The sequence below is a fragment of the Diprion similis genome, chromosome 3, assembly GCF_021155765.1.
Source record: "Diprion similis isolate iyDipSimi1 chromosome 3, iyDipSimi1.1, whole genome shotgun sequence".
In the NCBI taxonomy this organism is placed as follows: Eukaryota; Metazoa; Arthropoda; class Insecta; order Hymenoptera; family Diprionidae; genus Diprion; species Diprion similis.
Genome location: NC_060107.1, coordinates 13,138,046 through 13,155,788, shown reverse-complemented (window position 1 = coordinate 13,155,788; position 17,743 = coordinate 13,138,046). Strand labels below are relative to the sequence as shown.

The window sequence follows — 17,743 nt, the reverse complement described above, 5'->3', positions numbered from 1 at the left end:
AAACGAACAACGACGGATTAGTCGATCAGCGTTCAATCAGTTCGCTCGCAAATTGAAATTGAAATGTTGAAAAATTGAATGGGATAAAAAAAGTGATGGAATGGCAGTTTCTGATCACTGGTTGGTCATTGCAACGACACGTTTACTTTCACTTGACGAAACTTAATACGATCGAAATTTTGATGTTGATAAAGTTTCGATTACCTACCGCTGCTAATAACGGTACGATACTTATCGACCGCGCCGATCCATTGAAATGACGGTTACTAGCTTATCGACCAGGCTCTCGATCAAGTCTAAAAGATCTATAAGTAACACGGTGCTGCGCTCTGTTAACTGTTTCTGAAAAGTTTTACTTTAAAGCATAATTAAACAGCACCAAGCGTCACAGTTTCGAGTGGTCTTGACCTTAGCGAAACAGTAGCTCTCACTTTTAAATGGTAATTAATTCGTCCGTTAATATCTATTTTTATCTCCCTCGTATTTCCGGTTTGCTGCAAATTATCGCAAAAAATTGCTAACTCACGCTGCGAATGACTGAATCATTACACCTGCACATACCGTTTGACTTTCAGATGTTCAATTTCACTTTCCGTCAATTTTTAAGTAAACGAGACGTAAGCATGCCAATGAGATTCGTTTACAATCTGAACAACATTTTTGTGCATGCGTATTCATTCGAGAGAAAACGATGTGCTTTGAATACATAACTGAGGACTTACTCACTGAGGAAAGCAGTCGAATACATTACAATATCGTCAAACGAAAGTCTTGTGCGTCATGTAGATGCGTAAGTCTTTTTTCCAACGAGTTCATTTTTTTCATTATAATGTAAAAGATTTCCCAACTAAGATTTTTCTAATAATTTAATTTCATTATATTTTGATAAGGTGCGAACAATACAAAAATACATAAATCAACGCCTCCGCTTGAATTTTGAATTATCATAAAATTATCTCGCTATCACAACATATATGCCTACAAATCGAGGAACGCTTCACCCTGTAAAATTTCTCGCTTTTCTACCTTGTGAAAAAAATTTCCAACTTATGGATGGTAATCTATGCACGGTAACGTTACGCTTACGATAGAACTATAAGATAAGAAATAGTTTTTAAAGCACTTGAGCGGTTTCCACAACTCCTATCTTATTGTTAACCTATCGATCTGTGTCATAATCAATAATATTCATATAATATGTAATCAACGCTGCATCGATAATTACAATCATTTGTCAATTAGTGAGACAGCTCTCTCTCTCTCTCTCTCTCTACTTGCTGCAAAATCTCAACGATAATACGTGAAAGAAAACAATACAATGATATTCCAGTTAAATGTCTGATGTCTCGGCACAATCGTTCCAATCAAATTAGACCTCAAACCTTGGCAAAAAAAAATTTTTTAACCGGTGTGGTATCAGAAATTGATGTACTATCACAGCGTCCATTATAAAAATACTTGCACATTCTACATTATACAGACATTCCTTCGTAATCTACGACTGGACTACTACCCTGTATCGAGTTGCCGCTTAATCCGTTCGAGATGATTTCAAATTTCAAAAGCTCACCTCGTCAAAAATGTAACAACGTAGAGTAGAAGAGTTGCTGTGAAGTGTCGACTGATATCAAAGCCATGTATTATGTGCATAACAGTTCTTATCTCCGATTTAACTTGCACCACAAAGCACTAGCGGTAAGCAAGTGCATCAACACGCCAATTACGACGATCAGAACAAAATTGTTGACAACGTTCGTGTCGCTGATTTCCATTTCACTGAGAAATATGTTGGGTTTTTTATAATGGCAGTAAATGTCGTCGCAGCTCAAATCTTTCCTTCCGAATCCGTAAACAGTGTACAAGAGACTGTGAAATCCGGCTCTGAAGTAGGATATGTGAAAGAGCCAACGGAAGTAAGACGGCGTGTCCATGTAGCGTATGCAGAATCCGAATACCGAAAAGAGCACCGCAATTATGGGCCCAGCGAACACAGCAATCTGAAACACAAGAATATATCCAGTCACTTCTGACATTGCTTGCTTGAAGAGTCGAGTGGTGCAATGGCACTTGAAAGAGCGAGTGAAAGGAAGAGGCTGAATCAAGACAAGGATTTGAAAGTGGAGAAATCTTTTTCTGCAAAAAAAACAAAAAAAAAACAAGGACACTTGAATTTGCACTCGTGAAAGACGAGATTAATCGAAGAATTTGTTAATCCATCTATACCCTAACTGGCGTCGTTGCTCCAATGAAGAAGCCCCAGGCCTGAGCAGTGAGGCTGGCAGCTATGCTGACGATTAAAAAGGACAAAATTCGATGCGACTCGATCGGTTGGCCTGTAAGCCAGTAACTGACCGCCAAATAAGTGGCAGCACACGCGGCCTGAAAAGGTACCTCGAACATCAAGGTACTGAGATAATACGGAGCCAGTCGATACCATCGGTTGAAGTGCTCCCTCGTGAGAATCTGCATCTCCAATGGAACTGGAACCCCAAAGCATAATTAAGTTCAAGTGTCTCAAAGAGTTTATCGATTCGTAGCTTCCGGTATACTCACAAGCTAGGGTAACAGCCATCTTCCCCGTGTAAACGATCAACAATAATGATCCATAGAGGTATGCGTAGTTGGCGAGGACACCGTTGGCACGATAACCGCTGCCTCTGTAGAGGTAACCAAATATCACACCGATGAATAGATGACAGAGCAATCGCACTACCAGTAAAGTATAATCCCTCTTGAGGCAGAGCAGTTTACGTCTGTAGAGGAGAAAACACTGGGCGAGAAAGCCAGCCGGGGGTGGTGGTTCCTTGGGAATTGGTTCTAGAACAACTGCGAGTAGTAAAGACGTTAGCAGTCGAACTACGACGTTAAAAACTAGAAACTACCACGAATATTGCTCGTTATACTCACTTCCAGCATTAGGCTTAGAGTCCGTGATTGCTGGCTTTTTGAAATTCCAGGACGACTCGTTCACTGCCATCGCTAAACTGTCTACCGCAATACCATACTCGCCGATCGCTACTTCCATCACTGAAAGCAAACGAGAAATTCTTCGCTACACTTTATCTCAACCTTTCATCTACTTCACATTCAAACGAACGATGAGGTCAAGGTTGCAAAACGTAAAAATCATAACGTAATTAAATATCTTTAAAGGTGATTCCATTATTAAAATCCCCAATCGCGAGTTGTTCGTATTATTTTGCCCTTTCTTCAAACGATCAGTCAAAAATTCTTTTCGAACCGGTTATTTTCTTTCGAAAATGCTTGCGGGCATCCGTTAGTTTATAATAAAAATTCATCAACGCAGAAATATTTGTGAAATGTATTGCGTCCCAGCTAGTGTTCTATTGTAGAGAGAAATCGCGCGTAGTCATGACAGGAGATTGGCATACAACACTTGAGTCATAAAGATGAAAGGCAAAGGCTGTAACAACGGGGTACTTGAAACATAAATTAAAATGTGTGTAACTATTGCTCACACGTAGTGTGGCGTAAATAGAAATTTCAATACAAGTAATTCGAATCCTGTTACTTTTTAATTGCTCGAAGAGGTACGTGAACGTAGTCTTGTTCAACTGTATTTTGCTCACAGTGTTACATAATACGAACTTTAACTAGCTGTTAACGGAGGCAAAAAACATTGCCTTTTTTTAAGTGTAGATAATTTCTTATCGACGTCCGGTAAATTCCGTTAACAAACAATGAATTTCCACAACGAAGTCATCGCGGTACTGCATTTCCCAACACAAGTTAGGTATTATCAGCAAACGTGATCGGGTCAAGTAACGGTTATCCAGAAACTTCTAGTCGAAGGTATGAAGAATGAAACTTACGGAAATCGGCGGGGTTGTGATAAGACGGACACTGTGCTCCAATGGAGGAGAGATGAGGTACCAAATATTGCACCGGTCCTCTGTAAATACACTGGCCAGCCGAGAGAGCGTAGAGAGAATCGAACATTTCAAACTGTAACGCGCTCGGCTGGTGAATCGTGCAAACTACTGTGCGCCTCTCGATTTTGGCCAACCTTCGCAAAAGTGCAATGCACTGGCTACACGATGCCGAGTCGAGACCTGCGAATCCAAGGATTTGATTGATAAAAATGAAACAGATTTCCTAGATTTCTATGATGATTAAAATAATTTTGTTTTCTCTGTAGGTAGAGGTGTTCTCGTATGGAAGTATCAAGTTTCAATATCACTTGTCGACTTTCACAACGAGATGAAAGAAGCATGTAGCTTATAATTACATGGACAATTTATTAGGCAAGAATTAAATTTGCAAAATTGTTTCTTTACCTGTTGTAGGCTCGTCAAGAAAGATAACCGAGGGATTACTGAGAAGTTCAAGGGCTATGTCAAGCCTCTTTTTCTGCCCACCAGACAGACGACCGCAAAGTGTTTCGTAGCAGTGGCTCAAGCCCAGCATTTCGAGAAGCTCTAATACCTGGAATTAAAATGAGATTGAAGAGTTTGCTTGGATTCGGTTTGAGGGTTACTGTGACTACTAGACATGGAAGAATCGAGCGATCGACTTTTCGATGAGGAAAATGGAACTACCTGCGTGTGTTTGTAAGCCGAGCTAATTGTGTAGCCCAGTTTGAGGTGCGCTGCTAGGGTCATCGCCTCTCCAGCCGTTAAACCTGCCCGAAGATGCGAATCCTGTTGGATGTAGCAGGAAGTTCGTCTCCACCTTTCACTGTGAGCGACCCGCACCCTTCCGTTGACCAAAATTTCACCCGCCGCACCATAGACGCTGAACATAAACGTGATTTGAGTAAAAATCAGTGTCACAATGAAGAGTTTAATTTCGAATAAATAAACGAGGGACTAAAAAGTGTGATGAGTCGAACAAACATGGAAATTTGCTGAAAAATCGCACCTTAAGGTGCTTATAAAGACGCGTTGTACACCTCGAAAACGCGGGGATGCAAAACTCCTATACCGCTGAAGCGATCAGAGTGAAACTTGGACAGTTAATGCCTTATTTTGGCAAAAAGTGGAGCAACTTTTTACTTTTTCAAAATTTTGATAAAAATTTTACAGATTGGTTACCACCCACAGAAATTGGCCAAATTTTCACAGTTGCACTAAATGGATCGAACTATCCGGTATGATGCCACTCGGCGGTGATAAAATACATATTTTGAGCCCAGTCCCATGAGATTTGATGGTGAAATGACGAAATGGCAGCTGATCTGGTTTTCGCTTACGAAGTACACCGAAATCTCATTTTGGCGTCATTTGTTACCGACAATACACGCATGTCGGTAATGTATGCGTGTAATGTCGGTAAAAATTACCGACAAATGTCACCAAAATTAGATTTCGGTGTTCTTCGTAATCGAAAACCAGATCAGTTGCCATTTAGTCACTTCACTATCAAATCTCATGGGACTGGGTTCAAAACGTGTGTTTTATCACCGCCGAGTGGCATCATACCGGATAGTTCGATCCATTCAGTGCAACTGTGAAAATTTGAGCAATTTCTGTGGGTGGTAACCAATCTGTAAAATTTTTTTCCAAATTTTGAAAAAGTAAAAAGTCGCTCCACTTTTTGCCAAAATAAAGCATTAACTGCCCAAGTTTCACTCTGATCGCTTGAGCGGTATAGGAGTTTTGCATCCCCGCGTTTTCGAGGTGTACAACGGATCTTTATAAGCACCTTAAAGCGAAACTTGGAACGGAATGTAGAAGCCATGTTGGACGATTACGACTTAAAAAATTCGCAACCCGTGCGTTTGCCATTTCTTATTGTTAATAGCACTTTCCCCGGTACGATTTGAGCCGGCATTATTCGGCGACGGCGTTTAACTAGGACAAGCAACAGTACATCATAAGACGGCTAGTAGAAAGCGGACAAGTAGGCAGTAAATCATCGCTCTTTGCGACAGCAGTGTGTCGATTATCTGTGGACGTTTACGGTTGAGATCTCCGAAAGGTACAATTGATCATTAAAACATCACTCTGAGTGTTCCTAATTCTATGCCCGAAGCCCGGAGGATACAAAAGTGACATGCAGATGATAACATGCCTTCGTTACATCACCAGGCCACGTTACAACTTCCTGTCCCAGGAGAATTACCTGCCCGTAAACATGCAATCCGTAGTAATTCACAATGCCTCGCTAATCGCAACTCGGTTCCGGACAAACCTCTGCAGAAGCATGCAGGATGTACGTCCGAAAGCTAATTATGAAAAACTTGGATGAAGCAATCGCGACTTAAATTAGTTTCAAACAAGAACCGATAGCCTTTGAACTCGTACGTGACATTCAGCGATTCGCTTCTAATTGAGCATCATAAATCCTCCATTAAATAATCCAAACACATATTATCCCAAGTAACTGATTATCGGTGTTCAAGTCAATACTCACTTGAAGCCGGCAAGCACGTTTAACAATGTTGATTTTCCAGCACCCGATGGTCCCATTATTGCAGCCAATTCACCGGCTCTGAATTCACCGCTGACACCGTGAAGGATCTCTTTCGTTGCTGCAAGCAATTGCACATATGGATGAGGATGAGGAAAAAAAGCGTGAATGTGTTTACCTTTAGACTAAACATGCTGATTCAGTTCGTCCTGATGATAAAAAATGACAGTAACGATTATCTCTTATGATAATGAAAAACTATTTAGCCCTGAATGGAAGCCTGACGTCGGGATCAACATTTTTTACTCTTGCGATTCTGGTTTCTCTTTCATCTTACGCAAGAGAGTTTGGATCTGAATTACACGCGCAATGGTCATGCAGTTGTTGCGCGGTTGACTGGTTAAAGTGTTTTTGCGCGATGAGAAACGGCAATGGAAAATAACGTGTAATGCAGAAATCGTATTTCCCTCAAACGATAATGAGAATGACATCTTGGCCATTACGTTATAAGAAACCTCAGCGTAACTCTTGGAGGTGATAAGACAACAGATGTTGGATGGAAAAATTTCAGAAAACATGAGCTGTGCTTTATGTTGTCGATTAATTGGAACCTGAACGGATCAAAGTCGACGCGACAAACATCATACTCGTGGATATATTACGCGACAAATTCAATGTTGCATATACAAATTAGTCAGCGCTTTAACTCCAGGGGTCATCTCGTCTTACGAACGGACGAAAAATCGTCCGACACATTGCAAACGGAAGAAGTCTGTGAAGCTTGTTATGATAGATTCAATGTCAGTTTGTACGCAAGTTCTTGACATCGTGCTTGTTTAGCAATTACATGCTTATTGGTGTGATCCATGTAGTCGTCGAAGCTATGCAGTCTGGAGCTTGTTATTCAAGGCTAACTATATTCTACGGTCAATCTCCTAGCGAGTGACGCAAACTGGCGCAATGCCGTTTGCCGTGAATTTTCAGAGCACGTGGTGTGACATGTGAATGACCAGATATCTTCTGTGGCTAGCGTACACAACCGATACCGTTATTTTGTGGAAGCCGAAGCACCAAGTGTCGATGGGACACACCGAGTGGTCTGGAATATCGGCAAAAATAAGTATATTAAGGTTGCGCAAAAAAACCGAATATTTTTTTTTTTTCGAGTCCCGTGTGACAAAATGTTAGTTTTTGATGTTTTAAGAGCCCACTCTAAAGGACAGTTAAAAAAAAAGTTTTCAAGAGGTCGCTTCGTAGTTTTTAAAACTTCAGAAATCGTCAGAATCGATTTTTTTTTTTTTTTAATTTTTTTCTCGTTACGGTATAATTTTATAGACGAAAAAAAAAATAAGTTTCCAAAAGTTTCAGTTCAATATTTGAATTTTGAAAGGTCGCTCATAATTTTTTTTCAATCATTTGGTCTATTTCTTCAGATCTTTTCGAGCGACCTTTTAATATTCGTATTAAGATTTCATACATTTTTTTTCACCAATTTAGTAAGAAAGAATCGATAACAATACACCACGACATGAATTAAAAATCAAACAAAATACTGAAAATGTAATTTTTTTAATTTAATTTTTTACGATTTTTGACAATATATATATATATATATATATATATATATATATATATGTGTATGTGTTGAGGTTGAACGGCATTTCAGATCCTTATTGACAATTTTTAGCGTCTGCTAATTGAGAGCTACAAAGGTTATTCGTACAATCGGTTGTGGAAAAAACTACATTATTGAGACAATCATTAATGAGATGCTAGAGAGAGAATAAAACTCTATCCTGTTTCATTTATCGGAATTTATAGTATCGAAATTGATAATTAGTATCTGGTTGTTGAACTTTGTACCTGTTGAAATTCTGCCGTTGAATATAATACGTATTTTAGAATTAACGTGTTAAACGTAAAGTCAACAAATAAACCAAGTGTGAACTCAGCTTTGCATACAAGTATGATCGAGTGTTGCTTTGTTGTATCAATACAAAATACGAATAAAGTAATTTGTGCCGATGGTAGTTCGGCGATTCCAATAACCTCTGGTGATTCAAAGACGATTGAATCGCGTATTTTGTCAATTTGACAGTGAATTTTTAATTCCAAGAAACAATGTTTACGTTGCATTTATCCGGTTGGAATAATTTACGAGATTCTCTCGACGCAACGTCAACATCATTATCGCAGAATCAGGTGTACACAGGTAATTATAACCGGGTGTTCGGTGTTTTTTGTTTATTACTTTACACTTTCTGGATATTTTCCAAACTCAATAACATCGGAAACGTTACGGAGGCAATAGTTTTGACGAACTGTTCGTGTAAATAAATGACGATATATGTGAAGGTGAAAATTTGTTGTTTCGAGTTATAGAACACCTGTGTAGATCTTTTTGGCTGATATTTAATAACGGGGCAAAGAACTGATCGTGAACCTCGTTTCAATTTCAATGACCTAATTCATAGAGCCTCAGGTATATCGCGCACTGTATAGGTATTATGAGAACTTCACCGAATTCGATTTATATCTACAACACAAAACTTTAGTTTCTCACAGATTCCTCGTTTTTGATCATCCTACTAAATTGGTTGCGATTTACATTACTAATAAATAAACTTGTAGTCATTCATAGAAAGATAAAATCAGCAGTGGAGCTTTCTAAGTAAAAGTACATTATTGGAAAATTTTTGCTGAAGGATAATCGGTCTTGTATAAAAGTATATGAACAGTTCGTATGAACTTTCCTTGTGACGTTGAAGTTGGTAACGTTAACGCAACGAAACATCAGGAAAAAAATCATTATTCCTTGATTTTAGATTAACTTTCAAGGAATTGACCTTTCGAAATGAAATTATCCTTTGTTTGTAAAAGTTTACTAAATTTAAGATATTTCGGAAATAACGATGTTTCCTAAACATTAATCGTTAAAGTAACGTTACTAACTTCATTTTCATATCGCCTCCGTGCATGTAAATCACACCCGTGTTAACATCTACGTAACGTCCCATTTCCTTGACAAAAAATGAATAATACATCGATTCTTTGGCAAAGGAGTCCACTGACGTAATGAGGAAAAAAACGATTAGCAAAAATACGGAGAAACAAGAAGGTGAAACGTATTTCTTTTGAACAGCAGCCAAAGATAAAATATTCCATTTCCGCTGATCTAGACTGTAAAAATTAACCAATCGTTGAGCTCAACGAGTCAATATTTTCGAATATTGCTGAAATTTTATGCTACCAAATTTCCAGCTTCTCAAAAACGAAATAACTAATGAAATGGACTAAAAATCGCTGGAGGAGCAGTGATCGTGTGATTGAATTATAATTTCAATTACGTCACATTTCGTTGCTCGTTTTAAAATGTATGTAAAAGTGACGTAAGGCTGCAGTGTGCATAAACAACAAGACTCAGGCATGAGATGAAACTTGGAACTTATCAGGATCAGAATGACTTATTTTCTTACCTGGAATCACGTTCCGAATACTCCACTCTTTGACTTGGTATCTGACGTTCTTGAATGCCAAATCAACTTCTGGTCGTTTCGGGAATGAATGTTTCTCCTGGAGGAGATAATTGTTATTACTCGTATGCTGAACCCGCACATTCTCGTTACTTCCATCCTCGCCTTGGCAACAACTCAGCGTCGATTTTGCTGGCGAACACTGTGTCAAAGTTACGCTCGCCATACTGTTCGATTATATTCGTCGAATTGAGATTTATAAAAAACTTGGTCACTTTGGTAAAATTTTCTTTTGTCTACTCTTCACCGTTTGCAACACAATGCTGTGACGATTTGCTTTGAGCAAGCATTGCTCTTTCAGCAGACAGTGTGTCCTTCTCTGATACTGTACTTTTCTTATTATCTCGCGACACTGTGTGAAAGGATTTTATATCCAGTGGTAACAATTGTTCACTCGATCTTCCTGTACCTGGAACATGAAAAACCGCAAAACCACAATGGTAAAAATGATTCATGTACGTCCCTGGGAAAAAACATTCTCATATCATCGGACAAATTTAAATAAATGAACTCATATCTCAAATTTGAGAAAATAAAATTATATGAAATTATACGAATATAATTTTACATAATTTATTACATTTTTATATAGTCTTATGTTTTATCCAAATTTAAGAAATCGTGTAAAATTATATCAAACATTTGTATGATTCTAGAAAATTTTATGAAGTTGGATAAATTCATTTCAAATTCAAACTCATCTAATTTTACTAGGTCAAATTTGAAATATAATTTCATATAAATTTATCTACTCATATAAAAACATTTCTTCTCGAGTAATTACAAGTTGAAAGTATCAATGAATCCTTCAAATATCACGCACCAGCCTTGATGTTTGGTGGTTCAATAACACTGAAGTGTAAATATCAGTATTCAACACAACGCAGAAAAAAAAAAAAAAAATGGTATTGATAAATATTTTAAACACACTAAGCACAACTAACAATAAATGTATCCTTCGGATAAACGAGTCTCTATGAAAACAGTGTTTAAACATTCAAAGTGCAAGCTCACTCAAGCGAGACAAGTTTCCACGCTGGCCCAAAGTTACGAAAAAACAGTTGAAAAATCACGTGATATCACTTGGAATCGTTGTAATCGTTTGTCACGTGATCTATGAGTGAATTGTAGACCCTCGTGCCAGCTCCTTTGTGCATCGTCAACTCTGATTCTGAGTCAATGTGCAGTTGGAACAACTTTCTTCTCAGCATGAAAAAAACTTGATTTTACAGACAAATGAAAAGAAACCACAACGATTATTCGCATTGTTCGAAACCTTCTGGATCGCATGAGATGAATCGTCTGACAATATCAAGCTGCTGAAGTTAGTATAACGTTATACCGTAACGAAATCTTAGGCGAAAAAATCATCATTATTAGATAATTTAAAAATGATTTTGAAGAAGTTGACTTTTCAAAATTGAAGTATATTTTGTTTGCAACGATTTACTGAAACTCGAACACTCCTCAAAATGTAAAGTACCGATTTTTCTCAAACATGCATCGTTACAGTAACGTTACTAGCTTCATCCGTATCTGAGAATCTCTTTTTTCCAGCGTCCATCGGAAAAGTTATAACTAATTTTCGTTTTTAAAACTTGCCACATTGCCATCAATATAACTCAGTAGACTTATCTTGCTGCCGTTTAGTCTAATTCATTTGTCGAAATGTTAACGTACTGCTAGCCTATAATTCGTGGTTTTCTGTACTTCCGAAAACACATTTCATGGTTTAGAGATTTCGCTTAAAGAAATGTAACAGATGATACAAAGACCTGTTTCAATGTGAATGAGGAAAATTTATTTCTCGAATCATGTGACTCCATCCAGCGTCCTTGACTGACTGAAATCGATGAACTGGTACAACGATGTGAGTACTAACAATAAGAAAAACTTCCAAGAGATATCTTGTGTACCATATAAGTCATTCCCTCTGCAGTGTCTGATAAACTTTATCTTTTAGCTCGAGTAATTGCTTTTCATTAACTGTTCATGGGACATAAATATCCAAGGTCTAACTGTCAGTCTGATCTCATATCAATTGTAAGTACTTGATCATCGGGAACTAAAGTGTCAAGGATTCATTATCCCTCGAATATGAACTAATTAAACCAGAATTTAATGAGATGAAATCCCGAAGTTAAAAAGAAGGAATAAGAACAGCATTGTTTATAGTTAAAGAGAAAAAATACAAGAATGAAAGCCACGATTCTCTCGAAACCCAATCAAGACCGTCGCTTTTATCTCTAAGCGTCTAGGCCATGTGGCGTACGTCAACTACGGTCAAGGTGAAATATGCTAAAAACTGCCCGCATAAATTTTCACGAATCTCCAACCCACCAACAATGACTTCGGTAAGGTCAGTGAGTAGTAATCCATGCATACCATGGAAAGGTAGCGAAACATATTTGTCAAATTAAACATACCTAATTGGTGGGGGCGAAAACTTGAATGAAATCAAACGAAAAAACTTCTTTTTTTTTATTGAAATAAATTTCACTCAAGAAAATAAATAACGTTAATCAAAATACCGTATAACTGTGATAAACTAAATGCACAATCCCTTTCGTCTTTGCTTCTACAACGAACTCCATACCCCAAAAAATGACGAGTTGCCGGCCCTGCAGTTAGACTCAAGACCAACATGGCGACTGTGGGTGGAAAAATGTATCATCAAACGCTTAGCTCACCTAATTCTTCGACTAGATTAAAAGGCTTGATTATCCGATTTTCATCACCACTAAAAAATCAGTTCTCGTTGGTTATGACATGTGGACACACTTCGAACCGACGCCTGGTAACTCCGTTAAAAGCACCACCATCACAAGCTCACGTTACAAATATATCGTTCCTGTCACACGAGCTTAGGTTGGGTTCCTCGACTCCGGGAGCCAGTGCGCAAGTTCCGTTTAAGTACGACAGACGGTCGTCAGTGTGTGAAATTCAAATAGCCTTCAACCCGCAGCTAAATCGATCTGTTCTTATTCCATTTCCACATCCCGTAGGTAATAAAGTTCAGATCGATAGATCGCAGCTCAAATCCGAGTGCGAAAAACATGTTACACGAAACTTGTACAATTCTAAAATGTCGACGTCGTGTTTTCACGCTTTAGCAAGCCATGATAGCGTATTAAAAAAATGTTTAAACCAGTTGAATTATACATACTGGTTGAACGCTGAACAATACAGGCTTGTGTTATATTCTGCATCCGCTACACATACCATCATCGAACACATCGGACTCCCAACGAGGAAATTCAAAGGCGTATTGTGACGCGAAATCATACTCGGCTAGGTTTCATTTTAATACAATTTGTTTTTAGTCTACATGCAGCTGTTTTGCAAGGATCGTTTATAGATTCACACTTCAACGAACAACCGCAATAGGTAGACACGTTATTCTTTTGGACATAGTTTATGGATTTTAGCCGACCTTCGTTTTGATCAACAGTTTGTTTTCATTGTTCACTCGCCACTTTTTCCATTATACGTATACAATTGATCAACGCTTGTAATCAGACGTGGTAATCAGTAAAGCAGCCTTGGTTCAAACCGATATTGCATGCTTGTAACTGTTGACAATTAACGAACCGCGTGTATTACTGCGTTACAACCGGATGGTTTTGGCTGTATTTTTACTTATACATAGAGAAAAAAAACATCGGTAGTTGTTTTTATTAGTCAAACAGTAATAAATAACGCAGACAAAGATAAAAGAAAACATTTGTGAACGATATTTGATAACTTGCAACGAGCAAATTATTCTACGAGGTACAAGGAATGCGATCTGACAGTGTCCTTTTTATCACTTTTTACGAACAATGCGAAGCATTCATTCTCGCTAACTTGTAACCAGGCTTTGTTGAGTACTTATTCTTATTAGCTCACGAACTTATTATATATATACACACACACAAGGACGGAAGACATATCCTGAATACTCAAAATGGATGTTGAATATTCCATAAAGAATGCCTGCAAGAATTTCGAGTAAAAAATTCTTCGACATTATCGTTGTAATTGTAAATTAAAAACATACGCTAGAATTTATTTCTCACAAATGTTACGGTGATGACGATGATTACTCCGCAGTTATTGATACTGGAATACACAACAAATGATTGGACTTGATGTGGGGTACCCACGTGGAATGATAATTAAGCCTGACGTGTTCCCTAAGCAAATAATAGTACTTTGCTTTATATCATAGTTGTTTTTTCCTTTGACAGAGATGATAATTGACTAACCATCGTGATGATCATCATCATCCAATAGTATGCGACAGACATTTGCACAGGTCACGAGGATTAATTCACAATGAGAGTCGAGATACCGTGACGTGTGACGTAGATAAGCGGCTCTTGCACGATTAAAATACGAGCTAGGAATTGTCAAGTGCGAGGATCCGTGCAGAATTTTAATCCTGTGCGTAATAGTGACTCAGAATTTTTTTATTACATTCGCGATAACGTGATGAACACGCTACGATGGTCAATTGTAACGTAATTACTTAAGATACCTCAATCGATTCACGCTGCATCAGATCTATTTTTGAGTACAAAAACATCATGATAAAATAAAATACTACGGAAAGATGCGTACATTCAACGCTTTAGACTGTCAATAATTATGGCGATTATCAGCAAGGTCGTTGTACATAAACGAATACATTGCAGAAGCCATGCAGTGATGTTGTTTCGTGCGTTCTTAATGATCAGTCCAGGTGATGCAACACACCTCAAGATTATTGCTCGATCAAATTTTCCCAGTGGAATAAAAAATTTCGATAGTTTTTTGTTATCTTTTTTATAACCTTTCTATTTGCCAGTAAAATTTTGCCCGGGATCCATTACGGAACACAGAATTTGGAACCAAAAGACAAATCTAGATGATTTCAGTGAAGAATTGATCGTAGAGCAAATGACCTACAGATTGAGAGCGACAATGATACAAAAAATAAATCTATAATTTCTCTCAATCAGTTAATACTACAAACTGCGGTTATAACTGTAACAGTAATATCTGGTGAAATAAACGAACCAATTAATCATTTTCCGAAGTGCAATGTCCTAAAGTCACGGTTTTGAGCAGCCTAAGATGGATAGTTTAATAATATCAACAACGCACTAGTTACGAACACCTTTTCTCCATTATCGGCGAAAAAAAATGTCATTTGTTACGTTAAAAATGATTTTCCATTGAAGAGAAATGAGCGGTTGAATACATCGAGACTTGTTCAGTGTTGAGAAAAGAAAGTTGATCGGAATGACATGTGTGATGGATAAGTAAGAGTAAGATTGAAGTCTGTACTTACGGTATTAAGAGTGTATAAAATCGTTGTTCCATAACAAGCATTCAATGAAACTATTACATTACACTTGTAATTACAAATTATGCTTGAAATAAGTTACGAATCGTTAATGGAACCGTGATGACGGAGTAGAGACTTGAGAAACTTGATCGACACCGAGAATCTACAACTTCTCGGTTTCACTTCTCAATTCGAACTGCGGCACTAGAAAAGTTTGCACCATTGACCAATCGAGGAATGAACATGCTGCTCAAATTTCTCCCTCTACGGTGGCGTCGAGAGTCGCCTGAAACGCGGACTGAAGTAAATACAATCGACAATTCTGACAATAAGCTCTTGGAACAAACAAGGGAAAATCACAGAGACTTTCCAAACGATTTTGCGATCTCCTGTCTCCCGATACTTTAATGCCTACTCTCTGCTCATCACACTCGCTTTTCATCGCGAGAAGTAGATCGCATATAGTGGGGAGGAGAAAGATATCAACAGTAATCGCGGATAGTGACCATGGGCTTCGTATCTCGTGTTTCCGACCGTGGAAAGTTGACGGACAGCTCGTATCGTCGTCTGTGATAAAATCGCATGATTATTGCACTATGCATTTAGCAATAAAACCAGCGAACAGGCGTTTATATCAACTTGGCACACCTGTGACACCTTCGTAATTGACTTATAATTAGACACATCTATCGGGACCAGATTTATAACTGGAAAATTCAGTGGCTGATGATGTTGGAAGTACAGAATTACATTCGTGTAATTATAACTTTATTCTAAGAGTCACTCTATCGGCTACAGCCAATGAATTTAATTGACAAAATTTATCAGAGTACCAAAATGTTTACCCAAATTTCAATGCGATATAAATGCTGTCCGTATAGTTATATTAACTTGTTTGAAGATTGGTTAGCGCAGCTAACCAAACAGTCAATTCGAGAAGGGTTTATTGATTTTGATAAGGAAAAAAAAAAAATTTCTTTAATTGAATTTAAAACGGTTCATCTGAGATCAAAAAGTCAAAACTCGTGAGTTATTTAAATTAAACAATACGAGACACTCTTGGATCACATAAAATAATTAAATCCGTTTTTAATTATCATTCTCGTTAGGTCAAATCACCTCAGCATTTTATGTTAATTACTAAAGTAATTTATTATATCTTCCGAGTGAGATTTTTCATACAATCACTTTTGAATAAGTTTCTCGATATTATAAATATCGAAATTTTGCAATTGACAGCCTAACAAACCGCGCTATAGTTTCACGAAATGACGTGATATTTAAATACTTCACTGGTCAAAACTTTGTTTTGTAATTTTTACACTTTGCTTCAAAATCGACTTTGTAAGACATTCTATAGTCTGGTGGATTTTTTTTTCACCTGCGTTATGTTGCAGTTATATCCGCAATTCGTTGTCAAAGGATATCATCATTACTTCAAGAACAAATTAACTGTCACCGTTTTGGCTTTGAGAATTACAGATTTATCAAAACTGAAAGACGTGACAAAAATGACTTCATCACGTGATAATGCAGCAGACGCATAGCCGGTCACCTACAAGTTTACATAACGTACTTTCGACAAGTATAAACACCTTGGAACAATGCACGCGGTTCAACAATTCGATAACATGTTTGTCTACGACACAATAATCAACCACGTTTTCGTATTATAGGTTTTCGGATTTTTTATTATCTTTATTTTTATCTTTATTCGGTGCCTGAATTCTAAGCAACTTGGATTCCGAAAGTTGTTCTCTTACGCGTTTCCTAAGAGAAAACATTGCCGCAACACCATGCTTGTAAGCACCTTACTTATTGTAAGTACCATTCTCGCGGACCTTGTACCATAGAAGTGTTGAGCGATAAATTTTCCTTCGATTCGGAAAGTTTTTTCCACGCTTAAAGAAACCGACATGTATAAACAGCCGCAGTTCTGTCTATTTTGAGTGAATATTTTCAACAAAAATATCAAAATTTTCTTTCTTTAAGTGTTACCCCACATTTCGGCCGCGTTGTATTATAGGAAAATCCCGATATTGACGCACCTACATAAACATGCTTATTAAATCATTTTTGTTACCTTGTTTGTCTGCTAAGGATAGTCTCACCGTCACCTTAAGTTTTCCAACTTTGATCTGAATATATACATTATATACTTACGATCAGGTTGAACTTAAACTTCTTGTATCAGTGAAAAGTAGAGCGTAACAGAATCGTAGAAAAGGGGTGGGGGTCAAACGTCAGAAGAGTCAAAATTGCAAACATGCGAAAATAAACTAACGAAAATTGAATTGTTCGAAATCTTGATTTTTTAAAGTGTCACTTTAGTAGAAGTCATTCTAATCAGTGGCACTTTCAAAAATCAAGATTTCAATTTTTCTCATTTCATTTTCGCATGTTTGAAACTTCGATCCATCGCACATTTGCAATATCGATTCTTCCAAGTTTTGACCCCCATCCATAAAAAATCCAACTCGTGTTCTCTTCGGTACATTCAGAAAAATTCTTCGTCAAGTTTTATCAA

At 37.6% G+C, this 17,743-nt stretch overlaps 1 protein-coding gene across 1 annotated transcript; it reads right to left on the bottom strand.

The window, feature by feature from the left end:
* Positions 1–854: 854 nt before the first annotated feature.
* LOC124404288 (ATP-binding cassette sub-family G member 1) lies at positions 855–10,304 on the bottom strand. Its single transcript, XM_046878313.1, has 9 exons — positions 9,849–10,304; positions 6,376–6,493; positions 4,560–4,755; positions 4,299–4,446; positions 3,834–4,073; positions 2,908–3,027; positions 2,554–2,826; positions 2,224–2,480; positions 855–1,997 (listed from the first exon to the last, which is right to left on the bottom strand). Exons 1-9 carry the CDS (start codon positions 10,069–10,071, stop codon positions 1,659–1,661), a joined length of 1,914 nt encoding a protein of 637 aa, XP_046734269.1. The 5' UTR covers positions 10,072–10,304; the 3' UTR covers positions 855–1,658.
* Between the last annotated feature and the right edge of the window lie 7,439 nt (positions 10,305–17,743).